The sequence below is a fragment of the Ailuropoda melanoleuca genome, chromosome 17 (assembly GCF_002007445.2).
Source record: "Ailuropoda melanoleuca isolate Jingjing chromosome 17, ASM200744v2, whole genome shotgun sequence".
Classification (NCBI taxonomy): domain Eukaryota; kingdom Metazoa; phylum Chordata; class Mammalia; order Carnivora; family Ursidae; genus Ailuropoda; species Ailuropoda melanoleuca.
The window spans coordinates 10,065,784-10,086,506 of record NC_048234.1 but is presented as its reverse complement, the minus strand read 5'-3'; the positions used below and the strand labels follow the sequence as shown (position 1 = coordinate 10,086,506).

The 20,723-nt window shown below is 47.4% G+C and overlaps 1 protein-coding gene and 1 long non-coding RNA gene across 4 annotated transcripts; both read left to right on the top strand.

Moving 5' to 3' along the window:
- Window positions 1–265: 265 nt before the first annotated feature.
- On the top strand, window positions 266–2,169 carry UBB (ubiquitin B). Its single transcript, XM_002920866.4, has 2 exons — window positions 266–420; window positions 1,310–2,169. The coding sequence occupies exon 2, from the start codon at window positions 1,316–1,318 to the stop codon at window positions 2,003–2,005; it is 690 nt and encodes a 229-aa protein (XP_002920912.2). The 5' UTR covers window positions 266–420; window positions 1,310–1,315; the 3' UTR covers window positions 2,006–2,169.
- An 8,219-nt stretch (window positions 2,170–10,388) lies between these two features.
- Window positions 10,389–19,994, top strand: LOC105238393. Of its 3 annotated transcripts, none has more exons than XR_004621786.1 (3): window positions 10,389–10,502; window positions 11,621–11,749; window positions 18,722–19,994. It is a non-coding gene; the product is annotated as an uncharacterized LOC105238393 (long non-coding RNA). The 3 variants fall into 3 exon arrangements; XR_857111.2 differs by having other exon boundaries at window positions 18,704–18,759; XR_004621785.1 differs by lacking the exon at window positions 18,722–19,994 and adding an exon at window positions 13,392–15,777.
- The last annotated feature ends 729 nt before the right edge of the window (window positions 19,995–20,723 follow it).

The following is a 20,723-nucleotide window of genomic DNA, read 5'->3' as shown; positions in this document are numbered from 1 at the left end:
ACACGCTTCACCAATCAGCGCCGGCGTCGCAAGGAAGTTTCGAGAGCTTTCGAGGAAGGTCCCCTTAACTCAAATCCATCCGCCATATAATTTTCCTACTTTTTCCTAAGGGAGGGGAAGGGTCGCCTGGCAGAGAGGGGAACTGATTTTTGGGGGTCCTTTTTTCAGCTCTGAGGAACTTGGGGGCTCCGTGGAAGGGTCTAACTGGGCCGCGGGAGGTGGAGCCGCGCGAACTACTTTCCGCAGCGTACGGACACGGCGGCTACGTCGGCAGTGATGAGTCACGCAACAGACGCTGCATAAATTTCAGCCCCGCCGAGCCGGGAGCGTTCAGGAGCGGCTGGCATTGTCGGGTGTCGGTGTCTCAGCGTGTAGGTGACTCGACGTGATTGTATTCGGTGTCTTTGCGTTCGCTAACAGGTACTGGCCGGCAGCTTTCGCGACCTAGCAGAAGTGGAGAGGGGCTCTAAGTGAGACCTGGCTGGCGGATTTGCGGGTCGGGGGGGGGGCGCCTCAGGCAGAAGGGTTGGGGGAGGGGCGGGCGAGGTGACGCGGCGCTGCGGCGACGGGCCTTTCCGGAAGAGTGGGCCTTGTTTACGTGTAGGGAGCGGGGGCGGTTGGCGGGCGCGCCGCCACAGACTAACCGACACCTAACCAATGGAGGTTCCATCGCGTCTGCTTCAGAGGGGGAAGGCGGAAAAGAGGTAGTCTAGTGCGATTCCGAAAACGGTCTGGATTATGAATCCCGACGCGGTGAAAGGGTCCCACCTCACCTTTGTTGAAACGGCAGTTTTTACTTACCGAGTTTCATGGGCTTTTTTTTTTTTTTTTAAATCTTAACGTATTCTCAGGTTTTGGGAAAATCCCGGCGATGCGGGAGGAGACGATTTAGCGAAAAGTCTAGAATAATTAGGGCTCTGGTTATTAACCTTCGCGGCTTTTTTTTTTTTTTTTGGTACTTCTATCCCGTATAAGTTGAAGTCTTGACTACATTTTGTACTCAGCTAATTTAAGGTTATTGGCGCGGGGGTGGGCTTGTGAGGGACCTTAATGGGGTTAAAGCACTTTGGAAGCTGAAGTTAATTGTTTTGGAGAAATGATTATAAGCGTAGGTAATACAAATATGTATTTTTTTGAAGATTCCTTCCATGCTCAGTGCAGAGCCTGACTCGGGGCTCCATCCCATGACCCTGAGATCATGACCTGAGCTGAAATCTAGTGAGGCACTTAACCCAATGAGCCACCCAGGCGCCCTCGGCAATATAAAGATCTTGAGATGGTATACTAACATTTTCTTTCTAAAATCCAGGTCAAAATGCAGATCTTCGTGAAGACCCTGACTGGCAAGACCATCACCCTGGAGGTGGAGCCCAGTGACACCATCGAGAATGTGAAGGCCAAGATCCAAGATAAAGAGGGCATCCCCCCTGACCAGCAGAGGCTCATCTTTGCAGGCAAGCAGCTGGAAGATGGCCGCACTCTTTCTGATTACAACATCCAGAAAGAGTCGACCCTGCACCTGGTCCTGCGCCTGAGAGGTGGCATGCAGATCTTCGTGAAGACCCTGACTGGCAAGACCATCACCCTGGAGGTGGAGCCCAGTGACACCATCGAGAATGTGAAGGCCAAGATCCAAGATAAAGAGGGCATCCCCCCTGACCAGCAGAGGCTCATCTTTGCAGGCAAGCAGCTGGAAGATGGCCGCACTCTTTCTGATTACAACATCCAGAAAGAGTCGACCCTGCACCTGGTCCTGCGCCTGAGAGGTGGCATGCAGATCTTCGTGAAGACCCTGACCGGCAAGACCATCACCCTGGAGGTGGAGCCCAGTGACACCATCGAGAATGTGAAGGCCAAGATCCAAGATAAAGAGGGCATCCCCCCTGACCAGCAGAGGCTCATCTTTGCAGGCAAGCAGCTGGAAGATGGCCGCACTCTTTCTGATTACAACATCCAGAAAGAGTCGACTCTCCACCTGGTTCTCCGTCTGAGGGGTGGCTGTTAATTCTTCGTCTTGAATTCATAGTGCCCAATGATGGCATTGCTCTGCACTATAGCCTTTTGCCCCAATTTAAGTTTCAAAATTACCAGATTCAGTAATAGCTGAATCACTGGTTTTCTCAATAGCTGTTCAAAATGTTAATAAAAGTTTTGTTGCATGGTAGCATATTTGGTGTCTGTCGTGAAATTATGTAGTGGTGTGGGGACTCTTAATCTGGTTAAAACCATACTCAAGGAAGGGACTTAGCATTCAGTTTGTCAATTTCATCAGCATTGTCATTTTGGTTAAGAAAAAGGTGTGGGAAATTTGACCTTCATTCAAGGTTATTTATAAGTTAATGATTCTGGTGTAATGGGAAATCATTTCAGATGTATTGCACAATTAAAAATATGGAGGCTTACTGAGGGAAAGCAAACTTGCCTTCCTTTCCCTCAAATAGTGGTAAACTATAAGCTAATCAGTCATATAAATGAAATTTAGGTTGAGGCTTCTGGGTTGTGCTGTCAAGTATTGTGATTGGTTGACTGCTCTTCTTGCTGTCCAGCATTACACTCAAGTACTGACCGTAGGTTGTGAAGCCCTAATCTTCTCTCCAGTACATGAGCTCCAAACCAAGAATCAAGTGGAGTCCTAATCAACAGGCTTGAAAACTCAAAAGATTTTGAGTCCTGATTCAAGGCAACTTGCTGACTTTGGTCTTAAGCAGCAAGTGAAAGTGGTTCCAAAAAGTAAGTTCTGCCCAACACGGGGCTTGAACTCAAGGCTGTTAAGATCAAGTAGTATGTTCTACCAACAGTCTGCCCCCCCCGCCATTGGTGCTTAACGGTAAGGATAGATGTACATTTTTGTAAGAAAAAACTGCAGCAAATGAGATCTCTGAGACTTGTGAGCCAGACGCAAGCAGTTTTTAAACAACTATAATAAACACAAGGTGTATATTTCAAATATTAAAACGTTGGAATAAGAATCTCTTCGGATGGGAGGGTACCCTTTATTGTTAAAGATACCCTAAGTTCTCTAGCTCTTCTCCCTTCATGATTCCTGTAATGTAACTTCAGTAAATAGAGAATGCGGTTTTCAACTTGGGACAGAATGGGAAGTTGTAGGGAGTGCAGTGTATGGGGGAGAAGTTGGAAGCCCTCTTGCTTTCTCCCAAGGTGACACTAGTAGGAAAGTAACTTCTGGTGTGGAAACGTGATTTCGAGTGTGCTGTTAGGGGTAGACCTTTTTTTTAAAGATTTATTTGACAGCATAGCAGGGAGAGGCAGAGGTGGGAATCCTTACCTGGGATCATGACCCAAGCCAAAGGTAGATGCTCAACCAACTGAGCCACCCAGGCACCCATGGGAGTAAGAACATCTTAAATCAACCAGAGGTGTGTCGTACAGAAGCAGCTGTACGTCACGTCTAGAAGTAGGTCTGAAAGTCCAGGTATACCTGACACTGGCTTGCGTAATTTTGGGAACTCTGTCTTAGCCGTAGTTTTGTAGTTTCTGCCCTAGAAATTACTTCAATTTGACTATAAAATACTAAGTTGGAGTACTGAACTAAGGGTTTCTTTTTAAGTTAGACACTGGAATTACTATTTAATGGGCTGTTTTTAGTGAATTTCAACTCCTTAGAGTGGTAATAAAATGCTTGGGCCAGAAAGGGCAAAAAAGCTATATTAAGTGTTCGGAGGTGGTGATGAAAAATCCTTTTTTTAGATTTAAAGGCACACCATTCACTTAGATGGGAAGGATTTCACTATTGAGAAGTGACTTGCTTTCCAGTCCCAACGTTTTACAGTTGACTTGCTCAACATCTATTTCTAGTTCGAGCAAGTCGGGAACTCAAATCCAAGTGTCCTGTCAGCTATGAGTTAGATACCTCATAAAATCCACAGTGTTTTATTAGGTATTTTCCTCTTCGGCATGTCCTCAAACGAGTGCTCTTAAGGAGGCTTTTCGCTGAATATTCAAAGAACAGGCCTTTTGCTAGTGAAGCTGGGTTTCAAAGATGAGTCTTGTTCTTTCCCACACTTTGCTTTACACTTAATAAAACCCTTGATTTTAAAACCTTGAGAATAAAAGTATTTCACTGAATAAAAAGCTAGTGGTAGTTTGGGCAATAGGACTTGCACAGTTGTATTATTGCTCCCAAATTGCACTGTCTCAACAGGCTTGCAGCTCTTCGTAGTCTTGTGAATCTCAAAGATTTCAGCTTATACTGTTTAATTCTCTCGGGATCTCTTCTATGAGGGTCCCCTACATATTCATGGGTTTAGCAAATCCTCTCTGCCCACGACTGGGAATTTGACCAAGGGGCACGCTCTCTGTGTGTTGGTCTTCGACAACCTGTGCTGTAAGTTGAGTTTGGGAAGTGATCACTCGTGGCCTGCAACCTTGCTCCACACTGAAGGAAATTGAGGCCAATTGTAGTTTGTGGTTCCTGTTCACTTCTCTTCACTACTGGTAAGGTACCAGCAATGCTGGGGGAAATGTGACTGGGAGTGGAGTTTTGCTTTTGGGATGTTCTAGAAAGGGATGGGAGAGGTGATACCTGAGTCCAGGATAACTCATTTTTATCACCTGTTCAAGCTGTTCTTTGTCCACCCAGAGTTAGTCCGTCATCGAACAGATAACAGTTCTCAATTGCAATGTTAGTGCAGATGCGAAAGAGCCCATGGGAAGGAAGAGACCTATTTTCTGCTGACAGCCTGTGGTGCAAGTACCCCACCTGCCCTTTAAGGAAATGTTTCCCTTCTACTTAGGAATCCAATAAAAGAAGGGTTTCTGTTAATACATTCTTCCTGAAAGAGTGCTCATACCTGTGTGCAAAGATGTGCTAAAAGAGGGGCTCCTGGCTGGTTCAATCAGGAGAGCTTTGTGACTCTTGATCTTGAGAGTTGTGACTTCGAGCCTCATGTCGGGTGTAGAAATTACTTAAAATCTTAAAAAACAAAACAAAAAACGACAAAAAAAAAAAAAAACAGTGCTAAATACTTGCTTGGTATACTGAAGGCAGTAGGTCCCAGGTGCTAGTCTATCCTGATTCCACTCCAAGATAGTTTTTGCCAGTTCTTGGTGAAATGGAAAAAAAAAAAAAAACCAGTGGATTTTATATAATTTTAAAAATTATATGCCCTCTGTGTAAAAACGTTGCAGTGAACTGATTCAGACCGTGGCTCTGGAGACAAGACTACTTGAGCTCGGTTCACTCCATCACCTACTGGCTTGTAACCTTGGGCGGCTAATTTATCCTGTCAGTACATCAGATTCCTCATCTATAAACATAGTGTTAATTACACCTACCTCAGAATAGTTAGGAGCATTACATGTCGAAGTGCTTAAAACAATGCAAAAATTTGCCTAGTGCTATGTATTGCAATAACAAAATTGGAAATGACCTAATTGCCCGTGAAAGGAGAGCGGTTACATTAAATGCAGTGAAGAATGCAGGAGGTAGGAATTGACAGGGAGTAACAAGGGAAAAATGCTCTAGAGAATAATGTGTATGGGTGCATATGCATGCGGAAAGGTGGACCCCTGTTTGACATTGGCTGCTTCAGAGGTGTAAAGGGGGATGTATTTTAATTCCTTTCTAGCTGTTTTCAAATCTGCCACCCATCAGCTTTCGGGAAGACTGAAGTCATTTACACACAACAGCATTGTTTACACGCAGCCCCTGTTGAAAAAGCAATATAATTCTGAAGTCAAACTCTGCAAATTTCTTTCATTCTGTGGATCCCCCAGGATCTCTAGAAACCACATCTCATGAGACTTCTGAACCTCAACACGTTTCATTTTAGTTCTGTGCTCATTCCTCAGTCTGTAGGGACAAGCCATGATTCCCCTTTAATCAGGCCCAGCCAACTCCAAATGGAAGCTTTAGACAAATGGGGGTTTAGGGGGATGGATCTTGAACTTAGTGCAACAAGCTTAGTGCAACAAGCAACAATATTAACAAAAATAAGTGTTCTTTCTTCATACTTTTTTTTTAAAGATTTTATTTGAGGGGCGCCTGGGTGGCACAGTGGTTAAGTGTCTGCCTTCGGCTCAGGGCGTGATCCCGGCATTGTGGGATCGAGCCCCACATCAGGCTCTTCCACTATGAGCCTGCTTCTTCCTCTCCCACTCCCCCTGCTTGTGTTCCCTCTCTCGCTGGCTGTCTCTATCTCTGTCGAATAAATTAAAAAAAAAAAAAAAGATTTTATTTGAGACAGAGCACAAGCTGAGGAGGACCAGAGAGAGAGGGAGAGGCCGACTCCCCACTGAGCAGAGAGCCCGACACAGGACTCGATCCTAGGACCCCAAGATCACGACCTGAGCTGAAGGCAGACGCTTAACCCAGGCACCCCTTCTTCATACTTTCTTGATCCCATCACTATCCTTATCCTCCTGTTTTGGGGGATGGGGGAACTCTCAGAAGTTGAGTGGTAAAGTTCACTCTCCAGCCAGTAGGTCTCTCCCAACCCCTAGAATTTATTCTAGCATCTACTCCTCTGACCACCTGACAGCTACCGGGACTCCTTGTAAGGAATATTTTTACCTTCAGAAAATTCTGGTTTCAGTGTTTCCCAAACTTTGTCCTCCATAACAAAACCACAGTGAAAAGGACTGGTCACAAGAGCTCAGGAAGTGGTTGTCTCCCTCCTGGAGACTTAGAATGTGCACTAGCGTGTTAAAGGCTCCAAGAAGTTTTGCTCTGAACTGGTTTAATGTTTAAGCCAGTGTTTTCCAATTTCACTTTTGTTTTTGATCAGTTAACATCCTCACACTTTGAGAAACATTGTTCAAGCCATGACTCTCCCCTGCCTCCCTAACTAGCATTGCTGATGGTACTTGGTTCCAGTATTACTTTTTAAAAAGATTTTATTTATTTATTTGAGAGAGAGAAAGCGAGAAAGCAGCAGAGGGAGAGAGAGAAGCAGACTCCCTGCTGAGCAGGGAGCCCGATGCGGGACTTGATTCCAGGATCCTGGCATCATGACCTGAGCCAAAGGCAGACACTTAACAACTGAGCCACCCAGGCACCCCAAAGGGGAGGAAATTCTGACACATGTTACAGTGTGGATAAAACGGAGACATTATGCTAACCGAAATAATTTGTTCACAAAAGGGCAACTCCTGTATGATTCCCCACATGTATGAAGTACTTAGAGTCATTAAGTTCATAGACAGAGTAGAATGGTGGTTGCCAGGGGCTTGGGGGAAAGGAAAGAAGAATTCGTTTTTACTGGGTGTGAAGTTTCAGTTTGGGGAGATGAAAAAGTTCTGCGGATGGTAGTAGTGATGGTTGCACCACAATGTGAATGTACGTGATGCCATTGACCTTGTACACTTAAAAAGGGTTAAAATAGTAAATTTCACATTGTTTTTCACCACAATAAAAACCCATACCAATATAAATTTCCACCAATACTACATAGGAGTGCCTCGTCCTCCATTCCCTCATTAATATACATTATGAATCATTCCAAGTTTGGATTATTTAAAGGGCAAAAAGGATGCTCTATTGTTTTAATTTGCATGTCCTTGATTAAATTCGTGAGATTACAGTAGCCTCCCCCCATCTGAAGTTTTGCTCTCTCTTCGTGTCAGTTACCTCTGGTCAACATCAGTCTGGAAGAAGACACCTCTTTCTGATGCGAAGACAGGAGATAAATGGTAGCCTAATTCTCCATCACAACACCTACGTCGTTGACCTCACTTCATCTCATCACACAGGCGTTTTACCATCACACATCCTTAGAAGAAGGGTGGGTACAGTACAATACGACATTGCAAGAGGGAGAGAGACCACATTCACATATTTTTTTTTAAAGATTTTATTTATTTATTTGACAGCACAAGCAGGGGGAGAGACAGAGGGAGAGGGAGAAGCAGGCTCCTTCCTCACTGAGCGGGGAGCCTGATGCAAGACTCGATCCCAGAACTCTGGCATCATGACCTGAGCCAAAGGGAGACACTTAATCGACTGAGCCACCCAGGCGCCCCTGTAGACACCTTTTATATGGTTTCTTGACATGAATTTTTTTTAAGATTTTTATTTATTTATTTGACAGAGAGAGAGACAGCCAGTGAGAGAGGGAACACAAGCAGGGGGAGTGGGAGAGGAAGAAGCAGGCTCCCAGCAGAAGAGCCCGACGCGGGGCTCGATCCCAGAACTCTGGGATCACGCCCTGAGCTGAAGGCAGACGCTTAATGACTGAGCCACCCAGGCGCCCCCTTGACATTAATTTTTACTGTGAATTACCTGTACACATTTTTGCCCATTCTCACTGTTAATTTCTGGGACCTCTTTATATATTCTAAAAAGTAATAATTTAACTATTATAATTATGGTAAACAGGGTCTTTCAGACTATTATTTCACCCTTTGATTATGGTGTCTTGTAAAAACAGAAGTTTTGAATTTTTTAAGCTTTTTTTTTTTTAAGATTTTATTTATTTATTTGACAGAGATAGAGACAGCCAGCGAGAGAGGGAACACAAGCAGGGGGAATGGGAGAGGAAGAAGCAGGCTCATAGTGGAAGAGCCTGATGTGGGGCTCGATTCCATAACGCCGGGATCACGCCCTGAGCCAAAGGCAGATGCTTAACCGCTGTGCCACCCAGGCGCCCCTAAGCTTTTTTTTTTTTTTAATTTAAATTTTACTCAGTTAACAGACAGCCCAATATTGGTTTCTGGAGTAGAATTCACTGATTCATCACTTACATACAACACCCAGTGCTCATCACAAAAGATGCCTGCCTTAAAACCCTTCAGCCACCTTTCCCATCCCCCCGTCTTTTATTTTGTTAAAGAAATCTCTACACACAACATGGGGTTTGAACTCAGAACCCTGAGATCAAGAGTCGCATGCTCCACTGACTGAGCCACCCAGGCGCCCCTAGATATGAACATTTTAAAAGCACATACACTCTAAATGCAATTCCAGTTCTGGGAATCGAACTGATAATTCTCACAAATGTAGACAAAGGAGCATGAACACAGATGGTCCCTGCTGTATTGGTTTTTTTTTTAAGATTTTATTTATTTATTTGACAGAGATAGAGACAGCCAGCGAGAGAGGGAACACAAGCAGGGGGAGTGGGAGAGGAAGAAGCAGGCTCATAGTGGAAGACTGATGTGGGGCTCGATCCCGCAATGCCGGGATCACGCCCTGAGCCGAAGGCAGACGCTTAACCGCTGTGCCACCCAGGCGCCCCCCCTGTTGTATTGTTAATAATAGCAATAGACTAAAAACAAACTAAAAGTGAATAGAAGTGAGTAAATGTGTTCCCACTTATCTGAATAAGGGGATATTTATACTTTAATGATTTTGTACACACATAATATAATTCTAGAAGGATACATAAGGAATTGCTGATGATGGTCAGTTCCAAGAAGGGAATTGGGAAGGGATACATCCTTTTCAATATGTAATATCTTTTGAACTGTTTATATTTTCACCATGGGCAGATGTTATCTATTCAAATAAAGAAATAATTAAAAGTTCACATTTATGGGATGCCTGGGTGGCTCGGTCGGTTAAGCATCTGTTTCTGGCTCAGGTCATGATCCCAGGGTCCTGGGATCGAGCCCCACGTCGGGCTCCCTGCTCAGCGGGGAGCCCACTTCTCTCTCTCTTTCCCTCTGCCCCTCCCCACCACTCATTCTCTCTCTCTCTCTCAAATAAATAAAATATTTGAAAAAAAGATTATTTACTCTTTGCTTCAGATATTACAATTTTGTTTAGTGGTTGCATTTTAGGATTTCAGGAATTTCCCCATAATTATGAGGCATTTCAGGCAGTTTGCCAGGATCCTAAAGACACAATCCCACCTTTGCACATGGTTTACCACCCACACCAACGGATATCTGTATAATTAAGTCTTATTTACCGGTCCCAGAGCTGCACCCTTCCCTCCCGCTCCTGGCACTGAAGCAAGGGTCTAGACTCCATGTCGACAGCTGGCATTCAAAGGAGCCTGAAGAAAGGCAGGCTGAGCAGAACCAGGCATCCATCCGCCTGCTGTAGGAATGGATGGGAACTTCCTGCTGGAAGAGGGTGGGGGGAAGCTCTGGGACCACGTGGCTCTGCTGGGAACAGAGGCCCACCCTTTAGATTCCTTCAATATGTGGTCCAGGCCTTCCTGCTCTTTTCACCCTGAATCAGAGTGGAAGTCACTGATGGTAGCATTCAGCAAAAGGAATGTGCAAATCCCTGGGGAAGAGAAGGACCTTTCAGGCTTACCCAAGGAAGGCCTTACTTCCACGGGAGAACGCCATCTTCCCACCATGCCCAGCAGACAGCAGACCAAGGTCACCACCTCTCACTTTGCAGATCAGCTGGCAGGCTCCAACACCTTCTGCTTCCCCTGGACTTCCGGTGACGCAGCCCCTCAGCCCCTCCCACGCCTGTGAACGTGGTTTTTCCCAGCATCAGATCTGAACGCAATTTCCTTTAGAAGCTGAGGTCGCCTGCTCTCTTTAGCAGCCAAAGCTTTAATTCAGAAGCCCTCATGGCCTTTCAGGTAAGCCTACTGCCCTCCCTCCTCCCTTGAGCTTTTCCTGGAAGCTGCTTGGCAAGGTTTACTGGAACAATATGGTTCCAGTCCCCACCCCAGCCACGACATTGAGAAGGGAGGAGGCGTGGAGCCATCCAAGGGCATGATGAGAGGATCTTGGAAAAACAGAGACCTCCAGAGATAAGGAGACAGAGGTTGAAGGGGCACAAGTGGGGGCTGGAAGATTCTGCAGGGTGTGCTCAGTGGTGTGTCTGGGCTTCGGCCTTCCTGGAGCTGCCAACACGTCAGCTGTCTATTCTTTTCTCCAAGAACACAAATTGAGGATGCTCTGGCTTCCGGTAATGTGCTGATGATTTCCTCTAAGTAGCTGCTGCCCTACAGACTGACTGCAGCTGCCTAAAATGATTCACTCGCTTTGCCTTCACCTCTGTCCTCCCCACTTGTATTTCAGGCCAGTGCAGTATAGCGAGACTCCTAGCTCCGTCCACTGTTTCGGGCGAGCATGGCCTGAATGGAAGGGCTGTTTGGGGCCAAACAGCTTTGTGTGAATCTGGGCCCCGAAACATCTAAGGAAACAAGACTGCTGTTCTCAGACTTACTCTAAAGCCTCATATTCATAGAAATAGGGGCAACTGAGTGGCTCAGTCAGAGAAGCGTCTGCCTTTAGCTCAGGTCATGATCTCAGGGTCATGGGATCGAGTCCCACATCAGGCTCCTTGCTCGGTGGGGAGTCTGCTTCTCCCTCTCCCCCTCTCTCTCTTTCAAATAAATAAATAAAATCTTTAAAAAAAAAAAGGAAATAAGATTGGTCTTTCTTACCATGTGCAAAGTGCTAGGGCTACCCAAATACCCTCAGTCAGTCACTGAGGGCAGCAGGCAAGTCAACAGACGCTTGTAATTTGGGATGCCGAATACTGCTGGATCGGGGTCAAACACAGCTGCCCCCTCCTCCCCAAGACAGGGAAAGGTGTGGAAAATTCCTTGGGGTCCTGGGGAGGGATGAGCTGTTTGCAACTGGGAACAAAACGAAGGAGTGGAGTTCTGCTCTTGCTTCTCTCCCACCATCGCCTGGGGACCCACAGTCCCTGCCTCGACCTCCGCAGTAACTCAGATCTCTGCTCCAGGTGTGCCCGGAGTCAAATCAGGGCTGGAGTGTTTGGGAGACACCGAGAAAAACAGGTGCGGACCAACTGACTTCCGCTGGTTGCCTCCTCATCACCCACTCCAAACATCCAGGGAATGATATTTTCGGGGTGAGTCCTAATGCTGCTTCTCCCCAGAGAGCAAAGCGTGAAAACGTGTCCTGAAAGTTGTTTTGTGGGGCGAGAAGTGGCTGGCTGTATTTTTCTGGTGCCTATTTCTGGATATTCTCTACTCCGCATATAGGATATTCCCAGGAGCTAATATAGAAGGGGGGCATCTCCTCTACTCTCAATCCTTCCCTTCTGATACTTCTGGTCACCAAATATCCCAGTTTTTCTTCCCGTGCCCACCAATTCAGAAACACCAGCCTAGAGGCGCCTGGGTGGCTTAGTTGTTAAGCGTCTGCCTTCAGCTCAGGGCGTGATCCCGGAGTCCTGGGATCGAGCCCAGCATCAGGCTCCGCTGGGAGCCTGCTTCTTCCTCTCCCACTCCCCCTGCTTGTGTTCCCTCTCTCGCTGGCTGTCTCTCTCTCTGTCAAATAAATAAATAAAATCTTTAAAAAAAAAAAAGAAAAGAAAAGAAAAGAAACACCAGCCTGCTGTCCTACAATTGAACTTAAGTCTGATGCTATCTGACGGGAGTTAGCATCAGGTCCCACGGGGAAGGGCATCACTGCTTGGAAGAGGAAAAACTATAAACTGTATTCTCTTCAGAGTAAGAATTTTAGACCAATAAGCATGTGAAAAGATACAAGGAAGATATTGGAGCTGTAACACAAGAACACAAAGACATCAAAAAGAACCAACCAGAAATACTAGGTTGAATATATAGTCATTGACTAAAGAACAATATTCAAATATTCTGTTGAATAAACAGCAGAGTGAGGACAGTTGGGGCATCTGGGTGGCTAAGTCGGTTAAGCGTCTGACTCTTGATTTCGGCTCAGGTCATGATCCCAGGGTCCTGGGATGGAGCCTTGCATAGGGCTCCCTGCTCGGTGGAGAGCCTGTTTCTCCCCCTGCCCCTCCCCCCTGCTTGGGCTCTCTTGCTCTCTCTCTCTCAAATAAATAAAATCTTTTTTAAAAAATAGCTAAGATCAAAAAAAAAAGAGGAAATACATCCATAAAACCAGTAATGGGGGGGGCTGCCTAGGTGGCTCAGTTGGTTAAGTGTCTGCCTTTGCCTCAGGTCATGATCCAGGGATGGTGGGATCGAGTCCCCCATCGGGCTCCCTGCTCAGCGGGGAGCCTGCTTCTCCCTCTCCTGCTCTCCCTGCTTGCTCTCTCTCTCTGTCAATGTCTGATAAAGAAATAAAATCTAAACAAAAAGGAAATACACTTCCTCCTCTTTCCTAGTCACCTAGCAAAGACCCAAGTGTGGATGAGTGCCATGCCAGCCTTCTCCCTGCCTGGACTCAACTTCCTTTTAAATTCATAATCACACACTCAAAAATACAAAACACTGCCCTACAATTCTATCCCATTTCTCTAAGGGGTGATAGACTCTCTTTTCTTTTCTTTACACAAAATCCGCCCCCACCTTGACCCCCACATCTCTTTCTTGTTAGTGTCTGACCTCCCTGCTTCCCTATATAATGAAACAGCTCCAAAGGGTGGTCTGCACATTGGCTCAACTTCTTCACTCTTTGGGGGTGGGGGAGGAAGATTCCACACCATCTTAAAAAAAGAAATAAAATGTCACAGAGTTGGCTTCCAGTTTAAAAATGCTTTCCTCCCCTAACTCCTCTAAAAGGACCACAAAGGAATTCAAAAGGTGTGACGCCACAAGGGCAAAGAGGATGGAAGAGGAGACCAAGCAGAGACATGGGCCCGCAGTGTTTGCACAGTGAACAGCTGATGGCGACTCATAACTCAGCAGAGAAGCTGAGACCTTGGTGCCCTGGGGACCCAAGCACTGCTGAGAGCCTGCCCACTGGGAGGAACAAAGTGGACATCTGCATAGCACACTCTGGTAGATTTTTAAAGATGATTTCATTTATTTGACAGAGAGAGGCAGCAAGGGAGGGAACACAAGCAAGGGGAGTGGGAGAGGGAGAAGCAGGCTTCATGCCCAGCAGGGATCCCGACGAGGGGCTTGATCCCAGGACCCTGGGATCATGACCTGAGCCAAAGGCAGACGCTTAAAGGCTGAGCCATCCAGGCACCCCGGCATAGGACACTTTGGGAACCACAGCCTCACCCTTGAGGGAAGCTGAGTGAATCCCCAGCCATGCATCTGGCTTTGTGGTACCAGACATTTGAGGAAACCTTCTACCGTGAAAGGCAGAAACCTATCAAAACAAAAGGGATAAAAGGAGACAACAGGAAGAATCAAAGGAAACTCTGAAGCATGTTTACCATTTGCTAACTCTCTGGACCCCAAGTGCTGCTTTCTGGCAATGTGCGGCCTGGACACCCAGGTCTGGACAACTTTTCTCCTCTGAGATAGGCTTTTAAAGGGGCTCCTGGGTGGCTCACGAGGTTAAGCCTCTGACTTGATTTCGGCTCAGGTCATGATCTTGGGGTTGTGAGATCGAGCCCCATGTTGGGCTCCACGCTGGGCATGGAATCTGCTTGGGATTCTCTTTCTGCCCTTCCCCCCACTCTAAAAAAAAAAAAAAAACAACAGAGAGAGAGCAAGAGATAGGCTTTTGTAGCAATGAGGCAGCCCCTGGGACCCTAAGGCTCTGAGGGAGGGTCTAACACTCAGATCCTAAGCTCTTGTTCTGAACTCCTGCCCTTGGTTCTTTAGTCAACCTGTTATTCCCTTTGCTATGGTCAGAACGTTTGTGTTCCCTGCCCCCCAGATTCCTAATGCCCAATGTGATGGTCTTAGGAGGTGGGGCCTTTGGCAGGTGCTTAGATCATGAGAGTGGAGACCTCATGAATGACATTGGTGTCCTTATAAAAGAGACCCAGAGAGATTCTCTTGCCTCTTCATCAGGTGAGGACACAGAGGAGAAGGCACTGGCTATGAACCGGGACAAGGGCCCTAAGCAGTAGGCAACCATGCTGGGGCCTTGACCTGGACTCCCCAGGTCCCAGAACTAGGATAAAAAATTTCCTGCTGTTTATAAGCCAGCCAGTCTGTAGTATTGTGTTATATTACCCCGAAGGGACTAAGACACCTTCGAAAGCTGGCCCTGCCTTTCTAGGCCTGCATTAGCCCCAGGAAGCAGCAAACTTGCCTCCAGGTCTAGGGTTCTGGAAGGGGCAGACACTGCCAAGGGGAACTGAAGCAGGAACAGGAAGCCAGGCACACAGTGATATGTACAGTGCGATTCCATTCACCTCACATTCTGGAAATGCCAAAGCTATAGGGAGGAAAAATCAAAGCAGTGCTTATCAGAGCATGGCGGTGGGGGAAGGGGCACCAGAACCCTCTTCCGAATGATGAAAATGCTCTATACCTTGATACCTGTGGTTGTCAGACGATCACACACTTTTGTCAAAATTCTTTAAACTGTCTGTTTAAAAAGGGTATATATTTTTTAATTACGAAGTAAATTAAAATTTTAATGCATGTAAATTATACCACAATAAAGCTGACTTTTGAAAAGGAAAAGAGAAAAGAGATGGGAAGACAAAGGGAGATTAGCAGGTCTGGGTTCAACTCCCACCGGTCACTTGAGAATGGTGCCATAATCTAGAGCAAGCGAGTGACTTCATTCCTGACTCTGTTTCCCGCTCTCTCAAATGGAACTATCAACAGATCTATCTTCCAGGCTGGAGATAAGAATTATGAAAGAAAATGCTCAGGGGCACCTGGCTGGCTCAGCCTGCGGAGTGTGGGACTCTTGATCGCGGGCTTGTGAGTTCCAGCCCCATGTAGGGTGTGGAAAATCACTTTAAAATAAAATCTGGGGGGGAAAAAAAGAAAGAAAGAAAATGCCATAAAGCTCCTGGCTCAAGCGCCCTCCAAGCTACTTATTCGTGTTCCCACCTCTCGGGTGCATCCCTCTAGAACGAATCCGCTCCCTCACGGACGCAGAGGCCAGAGGCCCTGACACCCTCACTGTCCTGCGCTGTGACTTGGGGAAGGAAGTGGGGCTTGATGAGCCCGCCGCCCGCGTCCAAAGGGAAGCTCCGCAGCGCCCCCACGCTGTAGTGGGGAGACCGAGCTCCGACTGCGGGACGGGGCCACGGGGGGCGTGTCCGGGGCGGGGCGCGTGCTCACTTAGGGAAGGGGGCGGGGCCCCGCCTGGGCCCCGGGGGCACCCGGAATTGTCGCGGGGGCGTGGCCGAGGCCCGGGGGGGAGGAGTCCCGGGTGGCGGAGGGGCGGTGCGATCTTCTGATCCGCATCTGTCCGTCCGCGACCGACCGCGGCCTCTTAGAGCCGGCCTCCTACGCAGCCTGGGTCATCTTTGGCCTCGGTCGGCGTATCTGATGCCTTCTTGCTTCTCAGACCAGACCAACCCTGCCTGCGTCTGCTCTTTTGCCTCGTCTCTGTCGCTGATTTTAGCCTGTCCGGCCTCAGGCTATGTCTCTCTTCTCCGTCCTAAGACCCGTGCTTCCTCTCTCTGCCCCATCTTTATCTAGACTCAGCCTCCCGCTCCCCTCCCATCCCCCCTTTCTCAGTTCTGGTCTCCCAGATGACATCGCCCTCTCGTGATCTCTTCATTAGTAACATCAAAAATCCATTAGCCCACAGCAGAGCCTGTTGAGAACCGGCCCAGCTCCAGCCCAAGGTTGGGGAAATTCCCCAGAGGTGACTGGGCCTGGGACTGGGCTCCCAGATTTGGCCCCGGGGCCTGGATGTGGCTGTTCTGGGTCCTGGGGGGGAAGTCCCACATCGGGGTCTGGCCAACCTGTGGCCTCTGGGGCTCAGAGGCGGTGTGGGAAGGGGCGGCTCACTTTCCGCGAGAGGGAGAATTCTCCCAGGCCAGCGGGCTGTTCTCACACCAGCAGGACTTCAGTCCCCTTCTCCTCTGGGAGCAGCCCTTGGCCTTGGTGGCCCTGTAAGGTTCCCTGCCTCTCTGAGGACCAGGGTCACCTAGCCTAGCGTTTTTTTCTCCTACTATGAGCTTGCTAAACTCCAGTCTGTCTCCCTTTTTCCCGGAAGCCTGGCCAGCCTCCTTAAATGGGCTTATTTCTATGTCTTTTCTGTCAATCCCAGATACAAAGCTGCTCAGGGAGGCTGCATCTATCTGGCCAGCAAACATCGCCCACCAGCCTCTGGACCAAGTTTTGGGGTTGGCACAAGGAGAAGCAAACGCTTTAGGCACGGGCCCTGGCTTGTCCTCCTTTCTCCTCCCTAGTCCTACCCTTCCTTCCCTCTAAGGCCAGAAGAATTCCCACCTTCCAGACTCTGAACCCCTCTTACCCACCTCTCTTTAGAATTTACATTAATTATGCACAGAGTTTGGCCATATCTTGCACATATGACTTGAATTCTCTTTTAACTCTACAAGAGATGCCATACTTGGGTTTTTTTTAAAGCCGATGGTAAAAAAAAAAAAAATCAAGTGGTATAAAGGATACACAGTGAAAAGGAAGTTGCCTTCCCATCTCTGATCTTTTTTTTTTTTTTTAAGTAAGCTTTACACCCAAACTGGGGCTTGAACTCAGCATCTTGAGCTCAAGAGTCACATGTTCTACTGACTGAGCCAACCAGGTGTCCCCCATCATTGATCCTTACTTAATTCCCTCCGCCAAAGGATACCTCTGTTATACATTTTTGTGACCTTTCTCTTGCGTTTGTTAAAATCGATTATGAAAATAAATTCAAATAAAAGAAACGTGCCTTTATAAAAAGTTGCTAAGGCTGAAATGAAATACGTAGGCGTAAAGGCTGCTTAGAGAAGATTTTCCTTACATGGATACTGGACTGGGGGAAGTTTCTTGAAATAGAAGTCCAATGACCTTGGAATTGAGGAAGAATTGCTTCTCTGCCTGATTCATCTTCTGCTAAAAACACAGGCATTCTTTCCTGCTCAGAGGGTTTCTTTTTTTTTTTTAAGATAAAATTCACGGGGGCGCCTGGGTGGCTCAGTCATTAAGCGTCTCCCTTTGGCTCGGGGCGTGATCCTGGCGTTCTGGGATCGAGCCCCATGTCGGGCTCCTCCACTGGGAGCCTGCTTCTTCCTCTCCCACTCCCCCTGCTTGTGCTTCCTCTCTCACTGGCTGTCTCTCTCTCTGTGTCAAATAAATAAATAAAATCTTTAAAAAAAAAAGATAGAATTCACGTACAGCTCACTGATTTAAAGTGTACAATTAAATGGTCTTTAGTATATTTAGTATATTTAGTATACAGGGTGGTGCCACTGTCATCACAGTCAAATTGAGGACATTTTCATTTCCCCCAAAAGAAGCCCTGTACATTTAAGCTCCCCTAATCCCCCCAAACCCTGTTGCCCTCAGCAACCACTAATCTATGTCCTGTCTCCATAGATTTCTCTATTCTAGACATTTCACATAAACGGAATCATGCAATATGAGATCCTTTGTGACTGGCATCTTTCACTTAGCCTAATTTTTTTCGAGGTGTATCCATGTTGTAGCATGTGAAACAGCTTCATTCCTTTTTATGGCTGAATAACATTCCATTGTATGGAGAAACCACATGTTGCTTACCCATTCATCAGTTGATGGACGTTTGGGTTGTTTCCACTTGGCCATTATGAATAACACTGCTGTAAACATTTGTGTACAAGTGCTTGTGTGGACATACATTTACATCCCTTTGGAAATGAGTGGAATAGCTGGGTCATATGGTAACTACATGTTTATTTATTTATTTATTCATAATCTCTGCGCTCAACGTGGAGCTTGAACTCAGGACCTGGAAATCAAGAGTCGCATGCTTGTCTAACCGAGCCAGCTGGGTGCCCTATGTGTTTAATTTTTTCAGGAACAGCTAGACTGTTTTCCAAAGTGGCTGCACCATTTTAAGATCCATCAGTAGCATGTTAGCATTCCAGTTTCTCCATACGCTTACCAACACTTGTTATTATCTGTTTTTTTGGTTAGAGCCATCCCGGTGGGTGGGAAGTGGTATCTCATTGTGGTTTTTATTTGTCTTTCCCTGATGGCTGGTGATCTGAGAACTTTTTTTTTTTTTAAAGATTTTATTTATTTGACAGAGATGGAGACGGCCGAGAGAGGGAACACAAGCACGGGGAGTGGGAGAGGAAGAAGCAGGCTCATAGCCGAGGAGCCTGATGTGGGGCTCAATCCCATAACGCCGGGATCACGCCCTGAGCCGAAGGCAGACGCCCAACCGCTGTGCCACCCAGGCGCCCCATGATCTGAGAACTTTTTATAAACTGCATTTGCAATTAGGGTTTTCTGCCCATTTGTCATTGTCAACTGATGTGGTGATGCCCCTGAAGGACATGAGGGTGTCCACTTACTCTTCAATTTTTCCCCAACAACTCAGTAAGGACCTCTGCGTTATCATTAGCCACCCAATCATTCAAAGCCTTCGGGGGGGGGGGGAAGTTTTCTTGAGCACAAGCTGGCTGCTGGGTCCTAAAGATACAGAAAAAAAAAAAGGTATATGGGGAGGGCAAAACCTTGCCCCTTGTAGAGCTTGGTGCATAAGGGTGTGGCCCTGGATTTCAGTCCTTGCTTTGTCACCCCCAAGCTATGTGGTTTTGGACAAAGTGCTTAACCTCACCCAGCCTCAGTTTCAGTCTGGGAAATAAGGTTGCTCTGAGAGTTGCACGTAAAGCACTAGCCATAGTGTCTGGCCCATGTTGAGCGCTTAGTAGGCATTTGTGATCGTTAAAGGTGAAGCCAGACAAATACATGCTAACAATAATGGACAGTGAATTATGATCGGAGAAGTACAAAGTGTCATGGGAGCACAGAGCAGGGACCCCCAACCCAGTCCAGGGTCTAGCAAAGGCTACCCAGAGGAACTGATGTTTAAATGGAGAGACAACAGATGAGTAGGAGTTGGCTAGAGCAAGGGCAGTGTTTGTGTGGGGAGGGTTGTTTCTGGCAGGAGCACCAACTTGTGAAAGGCTTGGAGGCAACAGAAGGGAGCATGGCATGCTGGAGAGACTGAGATGTGTTCCGATGTCTAGAGCAGTGCTGTCCAATGGCATTCTCTGCAATGATGGAGAAGTTCTCTACCTGTGTTGTCCAATATGGTAGCCACTAACCACATGTGACTATTGTGCATTCGAAATGTGGCTACCATGACTGTAGAACTGAATGTTTAATTGTATTTTGTTATAACTGATTTACATTTAAATAGTCACTGTGCTAGTCACTACCACACTGACAGCGCAGGTCTAGAGTGTAACGTGCAAGGCAGGGTTGCAATGAGAGATGAAGGTGGAGAAAAGCATCTAGACTGCACAGGGTTATGGTATGGAGTTTGCATTTTATTGGAAACCCCAAGGGAAGTGATCGGTTGGGGTGGGAGGTGGGATTAAGCGGGGGAGGGGGGTGATCTGGTTTTCACTTTCGAAAGATCCTTCTAGCTGCTGTACGAAGAATGGATTACGGGGGTGAGGGTGGGGTTGGTGGGAAGCAGGGAGACCAGTTAGGGGGTGGCTGCAGTCTCCCAGGGGAGAGATGATAGTTGTTTCGACCAAATGGAGAGAGACAATTTGGTAGGTTTGGGGCAGGGATTGGATTTTAGGAAGCTAAGGAGAGGAAGGTGTCCTAGGTCTACTTGGAGGGTGACTGAGTCCTTAAGCCTTAGGGTGGAATTTTGACTTCGGCAGTACCTGGAAGCTTCCCTGTCCCCCCCCCTGCTGGTTGGTCCTGGAAGAGCCTTTCAATAAAGTGTGCCACAGACAGGCCCCCACCCCCCACCCCGGCTCGGGGGCTGGAGGAAGCCCGGGCAGGTGGGAAAATCCCCTCAAACTGCTAGCTGGTTGGTGGCGTGCATTCCCAGGGTCGCGTGCTGGGCTGAGTCTCTCCTCTCCCTGGGGCCCGTCCATATTAACACTATCTGCCCTGTATGGGTCCGGCAGTTCCCAGTCTGAGCCACATGGCCCCTGGAAGTCCTGTGGTGGGGCACGGGAGGAGGTAGATGTCAGCACAGTGGGGCAAGAACCCCCCCCACACACTCCAAGCCGGCTTCCGCCTGAGGCCAGGCCCCAGCACCCAAGGGTTGCCTCTGATTGT

Coding starts and splice junctions, on each gene's coding strand:
- UBB (XM_002920866.4), top strand. CDS start 1,316: ATGCAGATCTTCGTGAAGACCCTGACTGGCAAGACCATCACCCTGGAG.